At 45.6% G+C, this 27679-nt stretch overlaps 1 protein-coding gene across 1 annotated transcript; it reads right to left on the minus strand.

Moving 5' to 3' along the window:
* Window positions 1–8938: 8938 nt before the first annotated feature.
* Window positions 8939–24031, minus strand: LOC131918977 (dehydrogenase/reductase SDR family member 2, mitochondrial-like). Its single transcript, XM_059273084.1, has 9 exons — window positions 23911–24031; window positions 17239–17431; window positions 16218–16395; window positions 15494–15595; window positions 14817–14887; window positions 10575–10626; window positions 10127–10261; window positions 9348–9403; window positions 8939–9050 (listed from the first exon to the last, which is right to left on the minus strand). Exons 1-9 carry the CDS (start codon window positions 24029–24031, stop codon window positions 8939–8941), a joined length of 1020 nt encoding a protein of 339 aa, XP_059129067.1.
* Window positions 24032–27679: the final 3648 nt, after the last annotated feature.

Raw genomic sequence — 27679 nt, forward strand, 5'->3', positions numbered from 1 at the left:
CTTCTTCCCCAGATGTCTTTCTCACTAATTTTCCAATCATTCTCTTTCCAAGTCCCTGACCATCCAGCCAATTCATTGGTTAGAGCCAACGAATCAGTGAACAATCGCACATCTGGCCACTTCTCTTTCCAAACAAAATGAATGACTGTGTCTACTGCCCTAAGTTCTGCCAACTGTGAAGATTTCTTTTCATCTGTGTCTTTCAGGGTTGTAATGCTGCAGCTGTCCACTTCTGGGTGGTGCCTGCACACCATGCAGAACCATCAGTAAACTGGGCTCTAGTGTTCTCTTCCTCAGTCAACTGATTATAGGGAGGCTATAGGGGTGCTCTTAGGAGCAGATGATATTGTAATGGGAGTAAAAACCATAGGCACATGGGCAACTTCTTTATGTAACTTGTTTGTACCTTTAGGACCTGCTTGGGGCTGGATCATGTATATACTATTTGATAATGTATTGCTGCTGTGCATATCCTACTTTATGGCTTGGTGGGCCAGATAACACCCAGCTCATGATGGGCAGTTCAGACTGCATGCTAACTTGGTGGCCCAATATCAAATGTTCAGTTTTCATTAAGGTCTAAGAGCAAGCTAAAAGCTAACTCTCAAAGAGAGAATAGTTGTCTGCAGATAATGGTACAGTCTTGCTTCAAAATCCCAAAGGTCTCTTCTATGATTCACCTATGGGGGCCTGCCAAAGGCTCCAAACAGCATCCCTATCTGCTACTGACACCTCAAGTACTGCTGGGTCTCCTAGATCATATGGTCCAAGTGGTAGACCAGCCTGCACAGCAGTCTGGACCTGTTGCTGAGCCTTCTCCTGTTCCAGGCCCCACTCAAAGCTAGCAGCTTTCTGAGTCATTGGGTATATGGGCTACAGTAACACATCCAAGTGTGCTGTCTCCTGAATCCAAATAGGCCACTAAATGTTGTGATTCTTTCTTGGTGGTGGGAGTGATCAGGTCAATAGCTTATCCTTCATTTTAGAAGGAATATCTCTTCATGCCCCAGAGCACTGGACTCCTAAGAATTTCATTGAGGTAGATGGTCCTTGAATTTTGGTTGGATTTATTTCCCATCCTCTGGTACATACACACGTTACCAACAAGTCCAAAGTGGTTGCTAACTCCTGCTCACTTGGTCAAATCAGCATAATGTCATCAATATAGTGCGCTAATGTGATATCTTGTGAAAGAGACAGATGATCAAGATCCCTTCTAACTAAGTTATGTGTGGGGGCCCAAATTACTCAGAGTCAGAGAATCTGAGCTTCCTTTACCCAGCAGGGCTGCATAATGGAATGATTTGGCCATGGGTGTGGGTACCAGATGTTTGGAAGGGTCTACACTTGGCTGTAGGTGTGCTTTGATCTTGCAGGGGGGGCAGTCTTTTGCCTCTCCCCTTGGTATATTAGAAAAAGCCCTTTTGAATAAACCTCTGGGCGACTGAATATTGACCCAGAAGCCCCCCCCAAGCTATCCTGTGTCTCTGTCTTTCTCATCATCTCTTTCTTTCTTTCGACCTAACATTTCCTCATTCCTCTCTTTTCCACCCAAGAACCCTTCGAAAGGTGGGAGCAGGTTGGAGCTGGACTCCCACAGACTTCCACAGTTATGACACAGGGCAGGAGAGTTAATACATCCCTGAGGCAAAACTGTAAAGGTATACTGCTGGCTTTGCCAAATGAAAGCAGATTGCTTCTGGTGTTCCTTATAGACAGGTACCAAGAAAAAGGCATTTTTCTAGATCAATAGCTGCATTCCATGGACCAGGAGATGTATTAATTTGCTCAAGTAAGGACACCACATCTGGTCCAGCAAATACAAGTAGAGTTATTGTTTGATTGAGTTTTTGATAGTCAACTGTCATTCTTCATGATCCATCTGCCTTCTGCATTGGCCAGATAGGAGAGTTAAAGGAGATGTGATGTTAACCACCATCCCTGCCTCTTGTCCCTGTCCTTGATGGTGGCACTAATTTCTTCAATTCCTCCAGGGATGCATTACTGTTTGTTGGAACAGTGTCCAACAAACAGTAGAGTCTTGGGAGGAGAATTCTGAGTGCTTGTGAGAAAACTTCAAGAAAACAAAATGTTGAATTGTTCTTAGCTTATGCTTTCATGCCCCTCCCAGGTGTAGCAGATAGGAACGAGTTTGCTTCAGGTTATTCATTACAACTGGCTGTTGTTGGTTGTTTATGTGCATCTACGGAAAAACATGTTTCTGCCATGTCTGTCATGGCTTGTCTGTCACGCGTGATTTCTCCTTATGACTGGACACTTTACTCATGTGACTCCTCTTAATCCTCAGATAAAACTGTCTGATCCTCTGAATAAAGTTGGCTATTGCGTGAGACTTCAGTCTGCCTAATTTATTGGCTCTATTCTTCCGGGTCCCACCACACTGTTTTTGACCCCCTCTTTTCCCTGGCAGAGGTAACTCTAAAACACTTCAATTTCATGTTTCCAAACACAATAGCCCTCTCTGCAGGTCAGGGAGCCAATGTGGAAATTCTGCCAACTTCTAGGTATATCTATCCCAATTTTACATTCTGGGACTGGGGAAATAACCACAGGGTGGATTTGAGGACCCAGTGGACTTACTATGAGTTGAACTTCAGTCAAAACCCCATTAATCAGCAGATCCCCATAAGTGGAGGGCCACAGTGTTCCTCGGGGTTTCCTGGATTCAGTGTCAATTCTGAACCAGTATCCAATAGACCCTGGGAAGTCTGTTTCCTTCCCCCCAGTACACAGTTACCCTTTTAAAAGGCCCTCTGGGGAAGGACTGGAGAAAGGCTAATTAGAATTTTTAGGTATTTTATCAAGGTCCTTCCTCAGAAGAACCTAGTTGACTCTTCATTCAAGAGGATCTGGGTTTGCAAACTGGCTTGAGTCTGGACACTGGTTCAGGACTGAGATTACCCTTTGCCATGATCCAGTGCAGCCATTCTTTCATTTGTTTGAGAAATTTTCTGTTTATACAAATCAAACAAAAATGCAATAGGCTGCTTACCCAGTTCATGCCAGGAAACACCAAGATGGATTAGCCGGTACCAAAGGTCCATAGGAGTCATGCCACCATAAAATTCACTTTGCCTGTGCTGACCATTGTGGGTCAGGCCGTTATGGACATTGCTTTGTCTGTGCTGCCCATTACCATAACTATGTTCTCCTTGCTTTTAGTGACTCTGTGCTGTCCATTACCGTAACTATGATCACCTTGCTTTCAGTAATTCTGTGCTGCCACTGGCCCCTGCTACTTCAGAGCCAAATTAAATCCACTGCATTTAACTTATCCAGCTGAGCAGCAGCATCTCCAACCCTAAGGTCTGGCAGAAGGAAAAGGGCGACAACGAAGCTCTTCAAATGGACTGCTGCCCTCTCACCATTTTGTGTCTCACAGGCTTAGTGAAGAGCGTGTCTTCTGGGCCTTCCCATTGTGGAGGATTAGGTTTCACACAGCACACCCACTCCAGCACTGCAGTTTTCCTGAGCCTTAAACTCCCTTCATCAACACTAACAATCAGGCATCTCCAATGCCTTTTCAGTAGGCCATCTTTGACCAGTGCTTCAGCCAATTATCCAAACAAAATGTTGGCACCTTTTAAACTGTGTGGGCTTCCCTGTTCAACCTAGAATCTCCACTCAGTGAGTCCATATCAATAAACTCAGCCTGATCCAGTTTTAGGTTCCTTTTACAATTATCCCATACCCTTCAAATCTATCCCCACACATATTTTCCAGACCTCTGCTTGAATGAATGAGCAAACTCATTAAGTTCTTCAGTAGTGTAGTGCACCTCCTCATGGACTACACTTCCTAGCTCCTCTTGAGGAGCCTGCTTAGCCTATAGTGTGGTTGTAGGTCTAGAAGCAATGACTGCTGGGCCCTGAGGGACGTCAGTATTGTCTTGCCTGGCATCTCCTTCCGGGAACGTCACTGCTACCTTAGAAGACAACGAGGGACTCATTTCTTCAGTCAAAGGCAGAAAAGGCATATTTCAGGAGGATGGGGGGGGGTTAGTGCATCTTCTGCTGAGAGTGGAGAGACGACTCCCTCAGGTGAGAGAAACCCTTGAGAATCTGAGCCTCGATATGGTTCTCCCACACGTCTCCATCCCAAGTTACAAGATCCTGTTCCTTACCAATCAATGCCCTTTCTTTAACCCCAACACTCTCCAAGGCCAGGACTTGAATTTTCTGTGTAATTCAGCCAACCTTATGAAGAAGGCTTTGCCTTGATTTTCTGCAACTTGAGCTCTGTGGCTGCTGGAGTGAAGATTTTTTTCCTGGGCACACTTAGAAACCTTTAGACTATGTACATCTGGAACCAGTCAGTTTTATCAGAGTTCATTGTTTTCCTTCACCATATTTTGAGATGCTAGAAGTTGTTAACTTTACCACAGAGCTCATTATTTTCCTTTTTCAATTTATTCAGAGATGCTAGGAGCAACCAACCAGCATCATCTTTTCCTTATTTTTCCACAGATGGTCAAAAATTTTATATACAGAGTCCCCAAATCTGTTATTTTCACAATTGATGAATCAGAATAATCAAATGTATTTGTCTCCATAAGTTTGTAAAATACTTCACAACATGTGCTTTCAATATTCTCTGAGCTTTTAGGAGAGGCTTCAGTAACTCTAAGTGTCTGCAAATTGGAAAGCCTATTCCACTTACCTAAAAAAATTTCATACTTATACTTCAGCAGAACTACTAGAACTACTTCTGTTACCACAACCTGATAGGGTTCTCTAGAGGAACAGAACTGATAGAATGAATCTCTGTCTCTATCTCTGTCTCTCTCTTTTTCTGTCTCTGTCTCTCTCTCACAAACTGGATTTATTAGACTGGCTTATAGGCTGTGGTCCTATAATCCATTGTTGGTAGGCAACAATGGCTATCTACCAACAGGAAGTTCAAGAATCAGTAGTTGTTTAGTACCCCAGACTTGTTGTCTCTGCTAGTCTTCAGTGTATGCTGGAATCCTGAAGACATAGGCTCTATGCCAGTGAAGGAATGACTTGTCAGCCACAGTGAGGGCAATCAGGCAAAAAGAGAGAGCTTCCTCCTTCCATGTCCTTTATGTAGACTTCCACCAGAAGGTGTGGCCCAGATTGAAGGTGGATCTTCCCACCACAAAAGATCCAGATTAAAAGTGGGTCTTCCCACTTCACGTGATTTAATTAAAGAAAAATGCCTCATAGGTGTACCCAATTGCTTGGGTTTTAGTTAATTCCAGATGTAGTTAACAACCAAGAATAGCCATCACAAATCCACCAAGTGCAGTTTGTACAGAATGTTCAAATGATCTTGTTGTTGGCTTGGTCTTGTGCAGGTAGCCATAGACTAGACCGATTTTGAGCTACTTTATTTCTCTGTTGCCTTCCAGAAGACTCAAATAAGGATTTGGGACTCATGGAAATCATGAAACTGTTTGTAAAGAGTCCCTTGCAATAGTTTCTAGCCTGTTGGAGCTGTGGGCTGCAGTCTCAACTGTTATGTGGGGGATGCACAGGTTTGTAAAGTAAGGGTAATGGGTATTCTTGGTTGTCAACTTGACTATAGCTGGAATGGACTATAATCCAGAAATGGAGGGCACAATTGTGATCAGGTCTTGAGGCAGGAAGACAACATGACTTTGATGCAGACCTGGAGGCTGGACGGCACACTCTAATCTGGGCCACAGCTTCTGCCAGAAGCCCATGTAAGAACAGTGGAAGAAGGAAGGGTTCTTCTTCGCCTGCTTGCCCTCACCTTGTCAGCACATCCAGAAGACCAGCGGGAACACCCAGCCTCATGGGACTGAGCAGCTACTAGATTCTTGGATTTTCCATTCACATTTAGCCATTGTTAGACTAGAGAGAGAGAGAGAGAGAGAGAGAGAGAGAGAGAGAGAGAGAGAGAGAGAGAGAGAGAGATTCATCCCACAAATTCTAGGACTCTAGAGAACTCTGACTAACGCAGTGAACAAATGAGCCCAGGTCTTTTTTAAATTGTGACAAACAGCACTTAGACATTTCTGAAACTTTTGGTCTAGTTTCTTGAACTTTTGCTCTAAACAATGTGACCTACACAAATGTGTCTCAGCACCCCCAGAACAGGTGAATTAATTTATCCAGGGCATTTCCTTTTGCTGGGATGCTCTCCTCCCAAATTCTCAGAGGTTGGGAGATAGTATAGCATGGTGGCTGGAACTCCTCATATCCTATTTTTAAAGCCTCAGGCCCTTGGAAAGCATTCACAAATCCCCACAAACCCGAAAATAGAAGTGGCAAAAAAGTTTCCAGTAGTTACAAGACCTGCACCAACATCCATGTATGAAGAAGAGACCCGCACCAACATCCATGTGTGAAGAAGAGACCCGCACCAATATTCATGTGTGAAGAAGACAGAGGCAAACAGGACAGGGTCCGAGTATCTGGGACAGAGGACCCCCCCCCCCCAGCATACTGTGCCTCGCTGAGCTGGGGAACGCTGTCCACATTCATGTGGAGGGGCTGCAAGGGTCCTGGTTTGGATTAAAAGGACTGGAATGGTCCAGCCCCTACTGCTCAGCTGCTCTATTAATTAGTTTTTTTTTAGATTATTTTTACTTACTTATAGGTATATTTTAAATGACTATGTATCAATGTATTATCACAATTGTCACGTGCAGAAAAAGAGCAGTGACAATGTATTATCTCAATTGTCACATGCCCGTGACAGGCAGAAAAAGGCACCGAACCCACTGCAAATGGAGTTAGGGTGAGTCCTCTCCAAGAGCAGTGAGCTTCTTAATCCCTGAGCCATCTCTCCCCTCTGCTCTATTAGCCTTAACACCACCGCCTGTTACCCTTGCTAATATCTCTGTGACTCAGAAATCCCTCACATGATTATAGCTTTGCTCCTTGGAGAACAATTAGGATATAATGGCTTTTTCTATTTTATTTTTATTTAAACATTTTTAAATTAATTTTTTTTTTGCGTATATGAGTGTTTCACTTGCACTGAGGACTACTTGTGTGCCTGTGGAGGCCAGAGGAAGCATCATATCCCTTAGAACTGGAGTTATGGATGATTATGAGCCACCACATGGGTTCTGGGAATCCAACCCTGGTCCTCTGGAAGAGTAACCAGAGCTCTTAACCACTGGAGCCGTCTCTCCAGACTATATTTTAAGATACTTTTCTTCTTTATTGTGGCTTTTGTTCTTGTTTATCGAGACAGGGTTTCTCTGTGTAGCTTTGGCTGTTCTGAAACTCACTCTGGCCTAAAGCTCACAGAGATCCACCTGCCTCTGCCTCCCAAGTGCTGGGATTAAAGGCGTGCGCCACCACCACCCGGCAAAAACAATTTTATCCTTATACGTGTGTGTGTGTGTGTGTGTGTGTGTGTGTGTGTGTGCGCGCGCTTAATGTGTATGTGTGCTGTGCTGTGTGTGCACGTTTGTGTGTGTGTGTGTGTGTTTAATGTGTGTGTGTGCTGTGCTGTGTGTGCACGTTTGTGTGTGTGAGTGGGTGTGAGTGTGTGTTTAATGTGTGTGTATGTGTGCTGTGCTGTGTGTGCACGTTTGTGTGTGTGAGTGGGCGAGTGTGTGGAGAGCAGAGAACAATGTCAGTCTCTACCTTCTGCCTTGCTCCGCCTTTGTTGTGAGCAGCTGTGTATGCCAGGCGATCTGGTCCCTGTCTTTCCAGACACTCTCCTGTTTCCACCTCCCATCTCACCACAGGAGCACTGGAGTTGTGGACACATGCACTATTGCCCCTGACATTGGGTTCTGGAGACGTGAACTCAGGTCTTCATGCTTGTGTGGGAAGTACTCCGCCCACTGAGCCATCTGACCAGTCCTTCTGCTAGTTTGGATTCCTATTGTTACCCTGACAGTAGGGGACACCAGTCCTGTGGACACTTCCTCAGTGGTCATTTGTCTCTTTTTCTTTTGTCAAGGGAGAGTCCTTGAGGTCCTCTGAGAGCACAGTCTATGTACACCTGCTCTGTGTGTATATGTCCGTGTGTGTACATGACATGTGCCTTTGAGGAATTTATCCAGCATACCCTCTCACTGGTTTGGCATCAGGGGTAGGAGCTCTCCAAGTTGGTCTGGCTATGTGACTTGTGTTGCTTCTGACAGGTGTGGTCTCCAAACAAGCCCGCTTGAGTTCTAGCTCCCCTTTCTCCATACCTCCCTTCGACTCACTCCATTCCATATTTTTCTTTTTGCTTACATTTTTCTCTAAGGGTTAGTGGGAGTGTGGAGGGATGCAGTGTGGCGGGAGTGTGGAGGGATGCAGTGTGGCGGGAGTGTGGAGGGATGCAGTGTGGCGGGACTGTGCAGGGATGCAGTGTGGCGGGAGCGTGCAGGGATGCAGTGTGGCGGGAGCGTGCAGGGATGCAGTGTGGCGGGAGCGTGCAGGGATGCAGTGTGGCGGGAGCGTGCAGGGATGCAGTGTGGCGGGAGCGTGCAGGGATGCAGTGTGGCGGGAGTGTGCAGGGATGCAGGTAGACCAGCTTAGGTCTTATAGGATGCGAGTCTGATGGGAAAATGAGAATCCTAAGTCTCAGCTTCCTTAGCTGCAGAATTAGATATTAAGAGACCAGGTCCACAGGAACGCTTAGGAAATACTCCACATGAAAGCACTTAGTAACATGCTCAGAAAGCCAATTCGCTGTCCTTGCTTCCAGCACTTTCCCTGCCCAACTGTGCCTTCTTCCTTTTATCCACGATTCCCAAGCCCACATTTTGTTTTCAAGCAAACTGACACTGTTTTGTTCCTATTATTGATGGCTTTGTATTATAAACTCTTTTCTGATGAGCTTTTATTCTTCTGAAAGCTTTGAACCAAAGTGTACACATTTGGAGCACAGGCTTATTTTTAAAAATATTGCATCATATGGTCTTAGGGTCACACAGGGCTCCTAAGTGGGGAGGTGAGCCTGAGCTCTGACCTCAGTTCCCTCAGAGGTGGGGGGACCAGCCAGCTACAGCGATGTTCTCCCCAGTGATATAGCTGGCCTCCGGGGAGCACAGGAAAGACACAAGTCCTGCGCAGTCCTCAGGCTGCCCCACTCTGTATGGAGAGAGGAGAGGAGGCTGAAACAGTGACACCCTCCCCATCAGCCCAAAGCTCTTGAGTGAAACTGCAGAATCAAGACCCTGTGGGGATGAGCAAAGAACTCCAAGTGAAGACTTGTGGGCCCTGTAAGGAGCTACAGAAGCTGTCTCAAGCCTTTGGGGCTCTTCAGATCCTAGAAAGGGGAATGGCTAACGACCTGCAGAGCGATAGACTATGATGTTTCGCCTTTCATGTAGGTTCTGAGGTCATGTTAATTCAGATCTACAAGGGAATCTGCCTCATATAACCTACCTCTGCATTCCATAGAAATACTTCAAATGTTCCTCAACGGCTGAGTCTTCAGTGAACTAAAGGCAAGGTCAAAAGTTAGAGCAGTGTTCATGCAAGACACAGTCACATGGGCTCTACATGATGCATGCTGTGTGTTCGTGAAAGGGCTTCTGTGGGACACTCTGGGATGACCCTGATTTTGATTCTAATGTGGATCCCCAAAGCTGTGGACCAGAACATCTGAGCAAAAAAGAGCCCAAAGGTTTAAGCTTAAGAGTGCAGGTCTCACCTGAACATGGCCCACAGAAGCAACTAAGCAGGGGTCACACAGGCTCACAGAGACTGAAGTGACAGTCACAGAGTCTGCAAGGGTCTGCACTGGGCCCTTTGCATACATGCTGTGGCTGTTTAGCTTGGTGTGTTTGTGGGACTCTTAACAATGGGAGTGGGGGTGTCTCTGACTCTTCTGCCTTCTCATGGAACCCTTGTCTGCCTACTGGGTTGCCTAGCCCAGCCTTGATATGAGGGTTGGTGCCTGGTCTTGTATCTTGTTATATACTGTGTTTGGTTGATGTCCCTGGGCGGCCCGCTCTTTTCTGAAGGGAAACAGAAGAGGAGTGGATCTGCAGGAGAGGGGAGGTGTGTGTCGGAGGGATGACTGGGAGGCGTGGAGGGAGGGGAAACTGCGGTCAGGATGTATTGTATGTGAGAATTTAAAAAAAAAAGAGTGCAGGGATGTATGGGAAGTGGCAGGCGCCCAGCACTCAGTGGCCGGAAGAGCGCCCGCCCTTGGTCCTCACCACTTGGCTGAAGTCTGTGTGGATGTAGCCTGGTACTATGCAGTTCACACGGATGCTCTTCGGTGCTAGCTCCACCGCCAGAGTCTTGGTTAGTCCCAGCAGGGCCGTTTTACTGACATTGTAGACCCCCAGCCTCTGAGGACAGAAAGGGGACTAGATGGAGAGACTGGAATTGAGGACAAGGAAGAGACGCTTGTGTCTCCTGCGTTCTGCTCAGGGAATCTACCCCGGTAACATAGCCTGCTCATCAAGTTTGCAAGCCAGCGTCCAGAAGAGGTGGCACATGTTCCTGCCAAGTGCGTTTACAGAAGATGATATGCCTCTTTCGCATATGAGTAGTTCTGAGGAAACCCATTGTCAAATATCCCTTATTTCCATCTCCCAATTTTCTAGGTGGAAAAGGGGAGTTTCCTCTTACCTGAATGGAGCCACAGACAGTGATACTTACAGGAAGTGGTATATAAGCTGCCACCGAGGACACCAGGACCACCGAACCTTGTCTGGCAAGATAAAGAGGAACAGAACATAGCTGGACACAGTTATTCTCTGTGTACCTAAGAATGGTGTTGGTGTTGGGGATGGAAGCCATGGGAGTGAGGGAGAACAGCTTAGGCCTAGTAGGAGGATTTATCTTCATTTTCCTAAGGTCCTCAATAATGTTAATCAGGTTATATTAACAGAGAGGCCATCTGTGTTTGGATTTTGTTTTTGGGGAAAAATCGAATATAGATTACTATTGTTATGCTAAGTGGACATACTATTAAGCCTGCTCTTGTTTTATTTTTGAGACAGTGTCTCTCCATTATGTAGCTCTGGCTGCTCTGGAACTTGCTTTATAGACTAGGCTGGCCCTGAACTCACAGAGATCTGCCTTTCTCTGCCTCCTGAGTGTTGGGATTAAAGGGGTGTGCCACCACCGCCTGGCAAAGTGACTCTTACTAACTTTCATTTGTGTCAATGGATCTCTCAACCCTCACCAGAGAAGCTTCTGTTTGTGATAGATGGGGATTGACACAGGAACGCACAGCTGGTCATAGTGAAGAGAGTAAGAGCTTTGGGGATGGATGCTCATCATACCCCCTCCCCCCAAGGCTCAGGGATCGTTTCGGAAGAGGGTGCTGCTGAAAAAGTTTAAGAACCAGAGGTTTGGGATGACTACAGTGAAGCCATGTTTTCCAGACACGGCGGGACAGTTGTACAAATGAGTGCACAGCTGTTGTGACAGCATGTACAAGGTCTGCACAAGCTCAACTCAGACCTTCTCCTAACACAGAGCAGTGGACATGAAGCTCCACCCTGAGCCCAGGAGCTGTTGGCAGTCTGTGGCTGCTGGCAGAGAGAGAGGCAGTTTGCTTTCAGGGTGTAGCCCTTGGTAGGTCAACCATGCTCCCACGGAAGGCCGAACATCCAAGAGTATACTAGAGCGCAAATTAGACTTGAGAGATTTAAAACAAAGAGGCAGGAAGTGGGTGGGGGCAGGTTGCTCTGGGAGGAGTTGGGGAAGCTTGAATATGATCAAAATGTGTTGTATGAAATTCTCAAAACCTAATAAAATAAGATAAAAAAAGACTAGAAACATTTCCTGTGTGTTCTTGAATAATGTTGATAGGGTATATAATTTAAAAAATTGTGTTTCATTACAGTTTCGGCGTGTGTTTATCACAGTTTTCTGGTCGGCAGTATCATTTGCGTAATGCCTTTTTATTGCCTTCAATTTCTCTAGTGGTGCTTTTGTCTTTATTCCTGGTATTATTTGTTCTTTCCTTCATCAACTTTACTGGCAATTTGTCAAAAGCACTAGTTTTTTTTTTTTTAAATAAATCTTTGGTTTTATGTATTTATGTGTTACATTACTCCCAGTCTCTCTTGCTCCTCCTCCAACCTCTTCCCCTTGAATGTATGTGTGTATGTGTACATGAGTGTGTGAGTGTGTGAGTGTTCCGGTGTTCCTGCACGTGTGTGTGGACATCAGAGGACAAGCTTGGGTGTCATTTCTCAGGTGTCTTTTCTTACTGTCTTTGAGGAGGGATATTTCACTGATCTGAGCTCTCTTACCTCCTGGCTTAGGCTGGGTGGCTAGGGCCTTCAGTAGTGAAGCTTGGCTTTCTCATATGGGTTCTGTGGAGCAAGCCCAGGTCTTCATGCTTGTGAGGCAAGCTCTTTATTTACCTCCATGGCCCTAGCCTGATGATTTTCATATTTTAACAGTGTTTACCGATGTACTAAGAGTCAGTTAATACCTAACATTCAATTTTGTGATTTTCAAATGCCACCCCCAGTTCCTTATCATTTTCTTTTGGATTTTTTGTTTGTTTTGTTTTTACCTCCCTATTTATTAGTTTAAAAATATAGTTTGTCCTCTATGGACATTGTTGGATCTGTTTGTACAGAAAGTAAAATAGAGCTGTTTAGCTAATTAAAATGTAATACTCTTGCTCTGTCTAAACAACATATGAATCTCTCAGCAGTGTGACTCAACTTCTATCTTTCTGATGTGAAAATTATTCTTGTATGTTTTTATTTCTCTGAAACCTCCAAAACATCTTTGCGTTGGGGAATAGATGATTTGGCTTGTTCATGTTACTCTTCCTCTGTTGTTCACTCTAATTTTTGCTCTTACACGTTTTAAGGACTGGCTGTCTAATTCCTCTGGCAGGAAGCATGTGGCTAGAATGTCCTTTAGTGACTGACTTCGGTTGACCCAAGATTGCTGTAACTCTACCCTGAGTTTGTGAGAGATGCATTTGTTAAGTATAGAATTTCAGGTTGAGAGTTCCTTTTTCTCCAGCATACAGGAAGCTCCATTTAAATTGGGTCATGAAGAAGGATAATTAGGATCTTAGCAAGTAGATAAGAATGAAGGAAACAATTTAAATGGAATCCATTTGGTGAAATCCTGCCTTCTTTAAAAAAAAATGCAAGTAATTTTGCTTGCTTAGATCCCAGAATAATAACAATAAATTACTATTTTTATAAATGATAGGCTGAGTTTAATTATTAAATTATATCTGCACTACTTATGTGATAAACTAAGCTGCTGGTTATTTTACTTTCAAACAATATTCACTACTTACTGCCGTAAATATATAGATGGATTTTTGTATTTCATTTGGGGGGTGGCATGTTTTATCATGTCAGTTACGTTTACGGGTCTGTTAGTCGTCTGAGCTCTTGCTCAATAGATAAACAAAGCCCCGAACACTGTAAGTGGCAGGACCGCACAGCAGTGCTGAGTGTGGATCCAAAGGCAGCTGTGCCTCTGACTTGAAAGCCTCTGCAGCCTTCTCGTTAGTCCTTTGCAGCTAGTGTTGTGAAGCTAGGTTCTGCAGAGATGCCCAGGTCAGGTACCAGGGAACAGAGAAAAATCCATGTATCAGGCTGGGGCATCGTCCGCTTTTGTCTGTTGTACTGGACTCCTACGGAGAGCACCCTCTGAACTACCATGTGGCCATTTTTATCCTACAAAAGTGACATTTTTGAAAATATGGCTCAATCTAATCCTACAGCATGCCTGTGTTGGAATTGGAACGGGACTTCAGCGTCATAATTAGAAGTGCTGGTTGCATTTCACAGTTGACAACTTGAGTCTAGAGAGGCAACACACAACCTGTACCAGGTGCTGCTGGGCTTGTGCTTGCTGGATTCAGAACGCCATCATGGGACCAGACAGGGAAGCAGTCTGGTTGGAAGAAAGATTCGCTTTCTTTTCTCCCTGGGGACCTTAAGTACGCTGAGAATGCACTCCACCGTTACAGACCCAGCCCAGCCCTGGAACTGGAGTCTCAAAGCAGTAAGTGCAAAGCACTTGGCCCAGAGACAACCTCCACTTATCACTCTGAGTTACAGAGTGAGCGCCGTGCTGGCGCAGAACACTGCTGATGCTGGTCTTCAGAGAAGGAGCTGTCGTGCAAGGGAAGGGGCCTGGCAGATTTCTGAGTGAGAACGAGACTGGTAGCTGATGACCTTGAACTCCCATCTGTCGCTGCACCCAGCTGACAACCGACAGCCTCTAAAGGTGGGGTGGGCCTGCGGTACAGCCAATGAGAAAGAGCTCTCGAGAATGGGGCTTCCGCCCAAAACAAATGCTGAACTCCTGGAGAACACATTTCTGGAAACATCTCACGTCACTGAGATCAGTGGGAAATCAAATGAGAGAAAGTCAGTGCCGGGCCTCCCTCACAGGCGAGACGGAGCAGGTCAGGTGGGCCTCGGCCCCAGCCTGTGAGGGACGAGAAGGCAGAGTAACAGCAGACTACAGAGATGCCATGCAGCACCTCAGGTTCACCAGGCCTTGTGACCTGAGTTCCTGCACTCCAAAGAAGTCACTTTCATCTCTGGATTCCTGGACGCTTGTGGGAACTCCTATGGATACACCCCCCCCACCCCACCCCCAACCCCACCCCACCCCCCCACACCCCGCACCGTGCGCGCTTCCCAAAGCACACTTATGCGCGCACACCACCGCCCCATTCTCCTTTCAGAAGACTCCTTAACAAATTCCTTGGCCATTGCATTCCATTCTCTGGGCACAATATTGGATGGGGTTCTTTGATTTCTTTAAGTGACCCCAAAGTTTGAAAGACAAACTCTTATTGTTCTTGTGTTATTGGCACACTCTTGCTTCCCTACTCCCTGTTTCATACAAGTAACTCCCCCCTCCACCTCCTTTCCCCCCATTCCAGATCCTCACCCCCTGTTCTCCATATGGGGCAGCAGCCGGCTCAGGAGCAGGGCTGGGGCCTTCACATTCACACCCAGGATCTGAAATCAGAGCAAGTGAGGGGCAGGAGAGGAGAGATGTAATCAGCTGAGTGTTCTCTCATAGCAGGAAATGTACAATGTAGAGTGTGTACATGATGCTTCTGCTCCCAAGGGAAATTTACTGAGGCATTTACAGGGGTAAGGGGGACATCTTGAAGGTTCAGTACAAAAGGGATCAGGCTGATGACTCGGGATTGCAGACCCTGAAGTCTGGGATACTTTTCCTTGTCTCCAAAGGTACTAACTCCGTCTGGATCACAGCCGACATCATCAGGGGAACCCGGGAAAGGCTGAGTTTCAGGATTATAGCCTACAAGGGCCAGTGTTGAAGAATAAGCATCCCTGGGCAAGGGAGAAAGACATTCACTTCTCTAGATGACCAGAACTTCAACTTAGACATTCTTGGTTCCATCTTACAGATGGGGAAACTGAGGCTCAGGGAGTCTGAACACCTGGTCTTGCCCTGTGTGAGTGAGCTGATGACAGAGCATGGATGTGTGGAAGCTGAGGAGTACTCCTAGGTGAGCAAGCTTACTCTGGGAGAGGGTTACCCGAATGCAGAGGATGAAGTTCTACCAGCCTCTGGCTGGCTTCCTCAGATCTTACCTTGTCCCAGATCTGTTCACTGCTTTTTAGGGTACCTCCCACCAAGGGATTAACTCCTGCGACACACACCAGGAAGTCCACACCCCCACAGTGTTCCAGGGCCTGTGGGTGAGGAGCAGACATGGGGGGAGGGAAGTTTTTGTCACAGTGGGACACCGCTCTTGTTGGTCTGGGAATGTGCCTGGATCCAGTCCTGGAGAGGAATAATCCTAAGCAAGGTTGGAGAATGACTGGGTCTCTTTTCAGGAGCCAACAGTGAACTTCTGGACAAAGCTGGGGTTTCAGCTCCAATTGCCTCCGATGTCCTCCCAATCCCAGGCACCCTGGCCTGCCTTTCTTAACACACCTCTCATCTACATTACAGCACATCTGAGATATACTGTCACCTCTCCATTTTCCTGAACACTCTAGGTCTGGCTAAGAACCAGGGCTTCTTTCTCTATAACATCTCTGTCCCTGATTGGATCCTCCCCAAGGGTCTGGTCTTCCAGGAGGGTCTGGCGGGTATTCAACAAATGGCTGGATGCAGCTTCTTCGCTCCTAAAGTGCTACCCACTCCAACATCTCCCTCCTGGCCTGAATGTGTCCTTTCTCTGCTCAGTTCTGTTTGGGGGAGATTACGGGCATGTCAAGCAGAACCAAGTGACCCAGGTTCATGCAACGGAGTCTGTAACTGGGTATTCTAGTGTGGGTCACAGAAAAGCTGAAGCCCTACGTCCCTCACCGTGGCCACCAGCCGCTCCCGATCTTCTGCTTTCCCAACATGACACACAGTGCCTGACACCCACAGTCCCTCCTTCTGCAGCATGGCCACGGCACGGTCCACATTCTGCTGCTTCCGGCTGCTGATGACCACGTGGGCCCCATCCTGGGCCAGACGTCGAGCAATGGAGAAGCCAATCCTGTGGTCAAGGATGAGGAGGATGTGACAATTCAATCTTGGGTTGACCCCTTTCTTGCTTGTTATATTTTTTGCCCTGAGGTATCAAATTAATTTTCTCTACTAATCCAGAGCAGCTAGCTTCATGCCCTACTTCTGAGTGATTAAGATGGCCAGAATGGGAAAGAGAGGATAGATCAGTCCTGGCTGTATCAGATCTCTGTGTCCCTCATCAGATCTTGGCCTCATCTCCTGCTGGAACCACAAATGACTGTGCACATCCAGTTCCCCAAGAGCGGGTGCCACTGTAGAGTTCCTTGACCCAGATCTCTGAATGTTGCTGAGTGCTCACAGGCACTCAGCTGAAAGGAGGTAGTTATCAACCCAGGTAGCACTACTGATAAAATAGAGGGGAAGGACGACAGCAACATTGAGGGGTAAGAAGGCGGTCTTGGTCTTAGCTCTTGGCTGCTGCTCTGACCTCTTGGACTCTTAACTCTGCATTTGGCTCTGTGTTTCTTATTTAATAAAACCATTCAGAATTACATCTGCACACTACTCTTGACTAACAGAAGTTTGGAGCAGTGGTTGAATCCCTTCTGCCTTCTTCTGTTGAGTTACTCTGTGATACATTCCTGTTTCCTACTGGACTTTGGGCTCATCACAGAGTGGCCTATATTGGGCCGTGCTGTCACACATCTGGCACTGCTTTTGTCTCCGGCCCCTTGGAGTTTCTAAGTAGAATCGTACTCTCCAGACTCTTAAGCCTCATGGGCTTTGCTTTGTGGGAGCAAGGTCAAGACAAAGAGATCAGCAAAATCCGGAGATACCCACAGCTTCCGAGTTCCCAAAGGGTTGCTCTCACCCATTTGTGGACCCTGTAACCACAGCGACTTTGTTGGCCAGTTTGAGACTGCAGTTTGCTCCATTACTGGTGCTTCTCATAGAGTGTGCAACCACAGGGGTGGGGAGTCTCTTCCAGCTCTGGATCAGAGGCCTAAACATTGGGATTCTGTTTGCTCTTCTTTTTGGCGAGCTTGGTCCAGGGAGGGTGACCTCTAGAAGAGAAAGGCAATCGCATTACATTGCCAGATCCTGTAAGGGGGGGGGGTGAATTTTGATACTCTGTTGGGCTGAGACTGGGATAGTCTAGGAATCTCTGGTGGAAGTTCAGTCCAGCAGCGGCATCCAACACTTTGACATAACATTCACTGCTCCATACTCCCTCAGTGATCTAGGGCCAATAGTGAGGAGGAGGCATGGAGGTCCAGGATCAGGGAGGGAAGGGAAGATTTTGTAGCAGTGGGATGCCATTCTTGTTTGGTGTCTCTGGAGACATTCTTAGATCAAATCCAAGAGAAAAATTTATAAATGCGTTGGTTTGCGTTCATAGTTGTCATGGGTTGCAGGTTGGACATGCCTGGGCCAACTCAAGAGCCTGTGGCTCTAATTAGTCCAATGTTTATGAACGTAAGATTTCCCATGTCCAACCTTTTAAACTGGGATGTTTTTGGTTATCGGGAATCACGTGCTTACATGCACACACAGAGGTTCAACAAACATCCACTCTTTGAGACTCCTTAGGACGATGAGCAGATAATTCACAGGTTTGCTGTGAGAGGACCATAGACATAAGATTCACACATGAACAGGCTTTGTAGTGGCTCTAGGGCTGCCTAAGGGTCACAAGTTTTATCTCTTTGATCTTATCTCAAGCCTTAGGATACACTACACATCTTGCTTCACTGGTATGGCATTTTTCAAGTCTTCTAGACTGCCCTTCATTTTTATCCTGGTGCCTGGGGTGGTGGTGGTGGTGGTGGTGGTGGTGGTGGTGGTGGTGGTGGTGGTGGTGGTGATGGTGGTGGTGGTGGTGGTGGTGGTGGTGATGGTGGTGGTGGTGGTGGTGGTGGTGGTGGTGGTGATGGTGGTGGTGGTGGTGGTGGTGGTGGTGGTGATGGTGGTGGTGGTGGTGGTGGTGGTGGTGGTGGTGGTGGTGATGATGGTGGTGGTGGTGGTGGTGGTGGTGGTGGTGGTGATGGTGGTGGTGGTGATGGTGGTGGTGGTGGTGGTGGTGGTGGTGGTGGTGATGGTGGTGGTGGTGGTGGTGGTGGTGGTGGTGGTGGTGGTGATGATGGTGGTGGTGGTGGTGGTGGTGGTGGTGGTGATGGTGGTGGTGGTGTTCTGAGCCTCAGAGCTATATTGTCTCTGCTACACAACTGTGTGGCTCTTATGCTTGCCCTTCTTGTAACATTTAGCTCCCTGACCCTGAGTGATGGTGCTTATTGGTCAGTTCTAGCAGGGGCCGGGTGCTGGCCAGTGTTGGTTGGTATTTGCTAAAAGGAATGAATAGAAGAACAAGGATTCAGCTTCACTTGACACACATTTTCTTAAGGCCCTTACTGGGTCCATGGGTCAAATTTCTTAGAGGCGGAAGGTTGGGCCCTTCTCCCCAAACTGTTAGCTCTGTCAGCTCTGCTCTAGTTTCAAAATATTTTATCCCAGAGTGGCCGTCCTGGACTTCACAGTGCTCAGGTGGTGGGTGAACCAGGCGCTGTGTACAAAGCCACTGTGTTTTCCTCATCTTTGAGTACCTGACCTTCTGTTCAAACCTCCACAAATCTGCAGCTATGAACGCAGCTCCGAAAGCCAGGCTCTTATTAAAGCATTTCGACTTCAGTAAATCTTGGGTAAATATCAGAGCAGACAAGTGCTGCTGAAGAAACTTTAAAGACAAATCTGGAATCCATTTTCTCAGGCTTTAACTCCTACACTTCTCCTTCATTACCGGTGTTTACTTCCCAGGTAGTTAAAGACTCAAAAGAGCGTGCGTGCTTTCTTTCTTTTCCTATATCACATTTCGTGAATGTCACTGAAGGCGATTTAGTCCCAATCTATGGGGCTTCATCTGTCTAAGGTCCTAATTATTCTTTGTCCTCCTCAGCTGCCCCAGGGAAGCAAAAACTAACTCTCGGTCTCTAGCTGTCCCTCTGCCTGCCCTTTGTCACTTTCTGCTACTTTTGTCTGTTGTTTTTCTCCAATCTCCTCCCACCCCCGCCAAGAAAAAGGTACAGAATCTGGACATGCACTGTTTTTCTTTAAATCTATTCAAAGAAAAAGTGTGTGTGTGTGTGTGTGTGTGTGTGTGTGTGTGTGTGTGTGTGTCCTGCTCTGGGCTGGGTAACAAAGATGACTCTCATAATTTTGGTATTGAAAACGCTCAATCTGAGCTGGGCCTGCAGAAAAATAAATATACAATGTAACAGATGTGGTCGAGGCAGAATGTGGGTCACACAGCTTTGGGGGTGCACAGGGAGGGAAGATAGCCTGGGGTGACAGTGGTTAGACAAAACCCCTAGAAAGAGGTGTAGATACCTGAACTCATTAGGAAAGAGCACTTCTAGTGTTGTGTGGTTTAGAGCAAGGACTGATGCTTACAAAAAAGATATATGCTTTTTGTAAAATTAAAAAAAAAATTGGAAAAATTGATAAGAAAGTTTAGGGAAAATTTGCCAAAGACAAAATGTGCCTGGCTTTGAAATGGGTTGAGTGTCACCAGTGGGAGACGGGGGATGACGACACCCACTCCTTTGTCTAATGCAGTCTTCTGGGTGACAAGAGTCTGCAGGGGGTGGAGGGGTGTGGGGGGGTCCTTTGTACCTTTCCTTGTCTTGAAACTTGTTACAAGTTAGTGAGCTTTAAGTAACTGATGACAATGCCCATGAGGCTCGTTCAGGGTGCAGATGCATGCCACCTGAAGAACAGTCAGCTTACCTCCCTCATCCAGAGTGGAAGATCAGCTTTGTATCTAATAAGCAAACTTATTTGTATTACAGAGGTGAGCTTTCTGAATTCACTTTCGGATAAATTGTAGTGCCTTAGTGGCTCCCCTCATTAATTATATATTAATAAAAATTTTGGCATTTTTTTATTAAATAAAAATTATTCATTTTATGTTTGTGTGATTTTTAAATTGAAAAAAATAATCCCTCATAGAAGAAAGTGAAAATAAACATGTCACTAAGTTAACTGCCATTATTTTAAATATTTTTTACCGTTTCCCTCATCAACACTCCACAGACTTGCTCTGATATAATAATATCGATGTATTCAGTGTTGCATAAACACCATAGCACACATGAATTGATTTAAATTTTTTTCTGAGCTGGTTCTTAAAGGATGACTGGAGTAAGGTGTTTGGGAGTATGGATTGGGTACCAGGCAAGGAAGACAGTGTAAAGAGAGGCAAGGAGGAGAGAGGAAGATCAGCATAGAGCCTGGAACAGGAAGTGAAGATCACCACAGAGCCTGGAACAGGAAGTAGGTGCTAGGGACTGACTTGAGATGAGGTTGTAGACCGGTGGTTCTCAACCTTCCTAATGCTGTGATCTTTTGATACAGTTCCTTACATTGTGGTGACCCCAACCATAAAATTATTATTCTATTTAATAATTGTAATTCTGCTACTGTTATAAATCCTAATATAAACATCTGATATGCAGGATAGCTGATATGGGATCCCCAAAGGGATTGTGACCCACAGGTTGAAAACCACTGCTGTAGAATGTCAACAGCCACAAAGATTTTGACTTCATCCAGAGGCCATGTGGGAGCCACTGAAATTTAATAAGAAAAGTGAATGTGTCTGTTATTGATATGGTCATATTTTTGTATTATAGGGACTGCTTCAAAGTGTTGTGTAACCTGAGCCGCTCAGTTTGGTCTGGTTTCTAGTAGTCATAAAGTTGGTAGGGTGTGGCAGCAACTCATCATTTGAAGGAAGTGACGCAAAGGTACCAGGCCTAAGGAGATCCTGAATAAGTGAACAAGTTACACAAGCAGGTGCCCAGACTCTTGCATCATCTGCCCGGTTGCACTGATGCCTTGCTCTTAGACTGCACTCATGAGTGGGGAGCATGCATGCAGTTCAGGGGACATGCTTGGCTATTCTTTCTGGTCTTCCTATGCCTTATATGGACCATGATCAGAAACGTCAGTGATCATGACTAGGCAAAGGGACGCACTGCAGCAGGTCTGCTTAGGACAATCACCACCCCATCAAGGAAGTACATTTTCTTATGCTGAACGTGAGGTACTTACCAAGTAATACCAGTGTAGAGACAGAACAGGGAATTGTACCCAAATTTACAGTTGGTGTTGGAGAGAGCGCCAGGCTGCCAGCAGATATTTAGGAGTTATAACACAGGCTGGCATAGTCTATTTGGCAGTGAATACATTCAAAAGACGAGGATTAAAGCTGAGTCACATCAGTATGTTGTCTGTCTGTCTGTCTGTCTATCTTAGTTACTGTTCTATTACTGTGAAAAGACACCATGACCAAGGCAAGTTATAAAAGAAAGTATCTAACTGGGGCTTGTTTATAGTTTCAGAGGGTGAGTCCATGACCATCATGGTGGTAGCATGGCAGCAGGCATGCAGATGTGCCATTGGAACAGTAGCTGAGAGCTGTATCTGATCCTGAAGCAGAGAGAGCTAACTGGGAATGGCACAGGCTTTTGAAACCTCAACCCCCCTACTCCCCAGAGACACACCTCCACCAACAAGGCCACACCTCCTAATCCTTCCTGAACAGTCCATCAGTTGGGAAGCAGACATTCAAATACATGAGCCTATGAGGATCATTCTTATTCAAACCATCTCTCTCTCTCTCTCTCTCTCTCTCTCTCTCTCTCTCTCTCTCTCTCTGTGTGTGTGTGTGTGTGTGCGTGTGTGTTGAAAAGTAGGAAAAAAACTAGGTATTTTGCATCTTTAAGGAATATGTCTAATGTACAACATCTACTTGTATGACATGTCTTTATGTAATAGTGCTATGTATAATGCCTACAATACATACAAAGATTTTGGTTTTTGAAAATATCTGTTAATACTAAAAATATTATCATATATACATACCTATTTATGGCATAGCATGTGATGATCGATACATGTATGTATTCCATAATGTTAAAATCAAGGTTATACAACATTTATCACACATCTTAATAAAACTGGAAGACGTACAAATACAATGGCATATTTGCATGCAAACAACAACAACAACAACAACAACACCCTGGAAGACAAGGAAGAAAGCCAAATGGGGAGAATTTCCGAGGAGGAGAACTAACAGCCATGCATGTCACTGGCTTCTGAGAACCGCAGCACAAAGAGGGCTCGGGATGAACCATCGGCTTCTGCAACACGAAAGTGATTGGTGACCATTACAAAAGAGGTTTCCGAGGAAGGGGGGGCCCAGAACCCGAGCAGAGTGGGGATGAGAGACAGGGTGAGGAAAACAGATGAATGGATATGGCCAACCCTTTCGAAGGGTTTATTTATTTATTGTTATTTTTTTTCAAAGAAATTGAGAGGGAAGTGGGGGGTGACTGCTAGATGGAACAGTGACAAAAAGAGGGAGACAAACATCAGCACTGTGAGCTGGTCAGGACGAACCCCACGATCCAGGATAGAGAGAGAGAGAGAGAGCCAGACAGAGCGAGTAGACCAGTGAGGAGTGTCCTGGAAAATACAGTCGGAGACAGAGCCAGAATGCTAAGGAAGGTGGCATTTAGCTTGTGAGCATCTATAATTCACTCAGCAGAGAGAACACAAGTGAGTGTGAGGGAAGAAGGGAGGCATGTGATAAGAAGTGCACTGTCTAATTTTCTCAGGGAAATGAGAGGTGGGACTATGAGTCAAGGGTTTGGGGGCCGAAGAAAGTGAATGAGCATTGAGAGAGAGAGAGAGAGAGAGAGAGAGAGAGAGAGAGAGAGAGAGAGAGAGAGCGCTGGAGAATAAATGTTAACAGAGTATGAAAGTGGGCAGTGTCCAAAGCTCTCTTCAGATCAGGTGCGTGGAGCTTGACTGTGTATCTCATGGCATAACTTGATCAAATTGGCCCTCAGAGGACCGGGACTGTGGCTCACTGCTATAGGGCCCGCCAGCACGGTCAAGGCATTGTGATTCATCCTTAGCACTGTAAAAGACAGCAGTACCTACTCGGCCAGGTGTGTGAGACCTACTTTCAAAAACACCCTTGCCCACAAAACAAAAACAAAAGTAACAAACAAACAAACAAACAAAAACCACACAAACAGTTTTACATCAAGTAGATTTTCATGAACTTTTATTATATTATACCTTTAAAAATGTGACTAAATCAGTTTCACTTAACAGTGTGGCTTACACACCTTGCAAATAGGCATTGGAAAGGGTGAAGAAGGAGCAAGCAGATGTAAACACATGTGCACTGCCCAGTCCACAACACTCAGAATTCAGAGCATATTAGTGAAACAGAAAAGACCAGTTCTTAGATACTGATTTATTGATTCATTTAGTGATTCACTTAGAGCTCTGCTTGGACTGAGTATTTGCCGAGCATGACTTCACTTGCTACCTGGAACAGAATGACCTGGAGAAATGGCTGAAACCATGGGCCATTGCCCTTAACAAGCTGACCAATCTGGCTTGCTTGCTCATCCCACCTTGTAGTTTTAGAGTATAAAATGAGACTACAAGATGGACCCAGGTCCCAGACCTGTCAGGAGCTCTCCTGGCTTTGGTCCACTGGTGAATGCATCTTTTTTTCCACTCTCATTGGTATTGGAGGGCTCATTCCAGAAAGATTTCAGCGACATTAGCACAGGTCGGAAGACCATGCTTCCAATGGCAGGCCCTGCTCCTAACCAGATCAAGAGAGAAAGGTCAGAAACCCTAAGGTGTCCATCATTAAAGGAGCCATATCCTAGTAACTGGCACTTGGAATAGGCTTTTGGTTGGCAAGAGGCAGAGTCTTCACTCCGAATCAGGACATCACAGAGCAATAAGGACAGAGTAGAACCACCTGCTTCTTCCTCTTTGAACTGGCCAGTGAAGGGACGTGGAAAATGGAACTTTGAACAGAGGTGCCTTCTCAGGTAAACTTTAGGGAAGGCCACATTATAGACAGAGAAGATCTGAAAGTTGAGTTCGAAAGGAGAGCGGCCTCACCACCACCAGCTTTACGTGTCATAAAACGTAAGTGCTAAAGTCGGTTTTTCAAGCCGCTTTACCAAGTAGTTGAGTCACCCCATCACAGTAGTCTGAGAACATTTTCATGGCTTCTGTAAGATTCGTTCATACCTCTCTGCGCTAACCTCCAACCCCACCTCAGTCTCAGGCAACTTTGACTTATTTTCTGTAGTTTAAATACAGTTTTGTCAATTAGTCTCTTCTGAACGTTTCATATGTGTCTTATCTACTTTCCTGTTGCCGTGGCAAAATACTATAATGAAGGCAACTTATAAGAGAAAGACTTTAATTTGGAGTTAACAGTTTCAGAGGGTGAGTCCATGACCATCAGGGCAGCACGGTGGCAGGCGGCAGGCGTGACACTGGGACAGTAGAGATCTGAGCCACAAGCATGAGGCAGAGAGAGAACCAGCTGGATGGCATGGGAATTTGGAACCTCAAAGCCCACTCCCCCAGTGACACACCTCCTCCAACAAGGCCACACCTCCTAATCCTTCCCAAATGGTTGCACCAATTGAGAACAAATATTCAAACATGTGAGCTAATGGGGGCCATTCACATTCAAATCACCATGGTGTGAATGAGTATCTCTGTGGTTACCCATTGGAAAGTCTTTGCTTGTTTACTGGTCTGCAGCTCTCTTTTGCCCATGGAATAGGATGCCTGTCTCAAGCATGTGGAAATGTGGAATTTGAGAGAGAGAGAGAGAGAGAGAGAGAGAGAGAGAGAGAGAGAGAGAGAGAATGGAGAATGCATATGTGGGAATTTCAACATAGACTTGCCTTGATGGAGTGTCCCAGCGGCTGTGTTCGAGGCCTGTAAGGAACTGGAGTGTCTGGAGCAGCTTCCCAGGAGGTGTCTGGGCGGCTGTCCCTCCTGTGTGCGCTTTTAAGTTGGGCTATCCACCAGTTCCTCCTTCCTTCAGGACACACCCACGCCATCTCCCTGCCCTCTTTCCAGCCTTCACACTGCTGAGTCATCAGAGTCTCCAACCAGGACCAGCCTCCTACTTTACAATAGGACGGATTTTGATTGGCGTTTACCTAATAAACAGTGATGTTGAGCATTTCTTCATACACACAGGAACCATTTGTGTCTACTTTTGTGACATGTCAATTCAGGTCTCTTGCCCACTTTAAAAAAAACTACTCCTTGACAGTTTCATATATGTATGTAAAGCATTCTGATCATACTTAACTTCCGCCCTCTCTACTCCATCTCCCAAACAGCCCTGCTCCTCCCAAGTCCCTCTTACTTTGTCTTTGTTTTATTTTGCTTTTGTTTCATGACCCAATGAGGTTAGCCAGGATGACTGTAAGAGCAGGAGTGTGTCGTTATTGACGGGAGCAGGGGTGATTCACTAGTGGGTACACCACTGAAGACAATGACCCCCTCCCAGCAGTAATCAGCTGCCAACTGCTCCAGGAGATGGAGGGTGGGTGGGAACAAGGTTCCGTGAGACCCTTTCCTATCCATGGCTGTCTTGCTCCTTTTTAATTGACTTATTATTTATTATCAATATTGATTTGTTTGAGTTTCTTATTTATTTTGGATATTAACCTCTTATCAGATGTATAGTTTGCAAATATTTTCTCTTACTTCTATAGATTGGCTCTTTGTTCTGTTGTATCTGTTGCTTTACAGGAAAAAAATATAATTTTTTACATTAAAAATTTCATTCACATTTAATGTGGGGTGACTCTCCCTCCTCTCCCCCCCTCCCTGGCCCTATCCCCACTGTACTGTCTGGACACCAGAATTCTCCCTTCCCCTTTCACGTCACATTGGTGCTATTACCCTCCCTACTGCTCCTGAAAGCAGCTCCCACCTCATGAGCACCTTTCTAGTTTCCTGTCCTCTACCCACACCTATTCCCATATAAACAAATACACATGTATATGTATACAAAACATATACATATATAACAATATACATACATAACAACTAAAAGCTAAGGTTAGCAGGTGAGAGAAAACATCTGTTTGTTTATGAGCCTGGCTTACCTTATTTAATACAATATTTTCCAGTTCCATTAATTTACCTGCAGATTTCATAATTTAATTTTCCATTATGGCCAAATAAAATTTCACTGTGTACACATACCACATTTTGCTCGCCCATTCATGATTGCTCACGATTGGATGATTCCATTTTCTCACTACTTGTGACTAGAGCAGCAATGAACAGATACACCAGTATTTCTGTGGTAGGATACAGAGTCCTTTGAGTCAAGGAGTGGCGCTGCTGGGTCACATGGTAGCTCTGTTTCTGCTTTCTGAGGAGCCCCCACACTTTTTAATTTGATATAACCTCACTTGTCAATTCTTGCTTTTGTTTCCCATGCTTTTGAAGTCTTATTAAAAAATTCTTTCCCAGATGAAGGTCGTGAATCTTTTCTCTTTTGCTTTCTCCTATTAGTTCCATAGTTGAGGCCTCCCGTTCCAGTCTTTAATATGTTTTGTTGTTGTTATTTGTTTGTTTTTTGTTTTTTGAGACAAGATCTTATTGTATAGCTCTGGCTGGCCTGGAACTCAATTTGTAGACCAGGCTGGCATTGAACTCAAAGATCCATACATCTCTCAAGTGCTGGGGTGAAAGGCATGCACCACCCCACCTGGTTCTAATCTGCTTTGAGTTGATTTTGATATATGGTGAGACATAAGGGTCTAATTCACTCTTTTGTATAACATACCACACCACTCCATTAAAACTGGCTATTATTAAATGGGCCAAAGATGAAACATAGCAAGACTGTGGAGGAAAGGAAGCCCCTGCATCCTGTTAGTGGGAATGTATATTAGTACACTCTTCATAGAAACAGTGTGGAGGTTCAAAAAAAAAAAATGAAAACTTGAACTTGGGCTGGAAGGATGGCTCAGTGGTTAAGAACATTGAATGCTCTTCCAGAGAGTCTGAATTCAAGACCCAGCATCCACATGATGTAACTCTAGTCCCAGGGATCTGCCTTAATTATTATTCTATTGCAGTGGTAAGACATCATGGTCAAGGCAACTTATAGAAGAAAGGGCTTATTTGGGGTTTAAAGTTTCAAAGAGTTAGAGCCCATGGCCATCATGGTAGGAAATATAGTAGTAGGCAGACACGTAGCTGGAGCAGTGTCTGAGAGCTTACATCTGATCCACAAGCAGGAGGCAGACAGAGCTAATGGGAAAGGGTGTGGGCTTTTGAAACCCACCCCCAGTGACACACACCTCCTCTAACAAGGCCACACCTCCTAATCCTTTCCAAACAGTTCCACTAACTGGGGACCAAGCATTCAAACACGTGAACTTATG

The sequence above is a fragment of the Peromyscus eremicus genome, chromosome 9 (assembly GCF_949786415.1).
Source record: "Peromyscus eremicus chromosome 9, PerEre_H2_v1, whole genome shotgun sequence".
NCBI lineage: Eukaryota > Metazoa > Chordata > Mammalia > Rodentia > Cricetidae > Peromyscus > Peromyscus eremicus.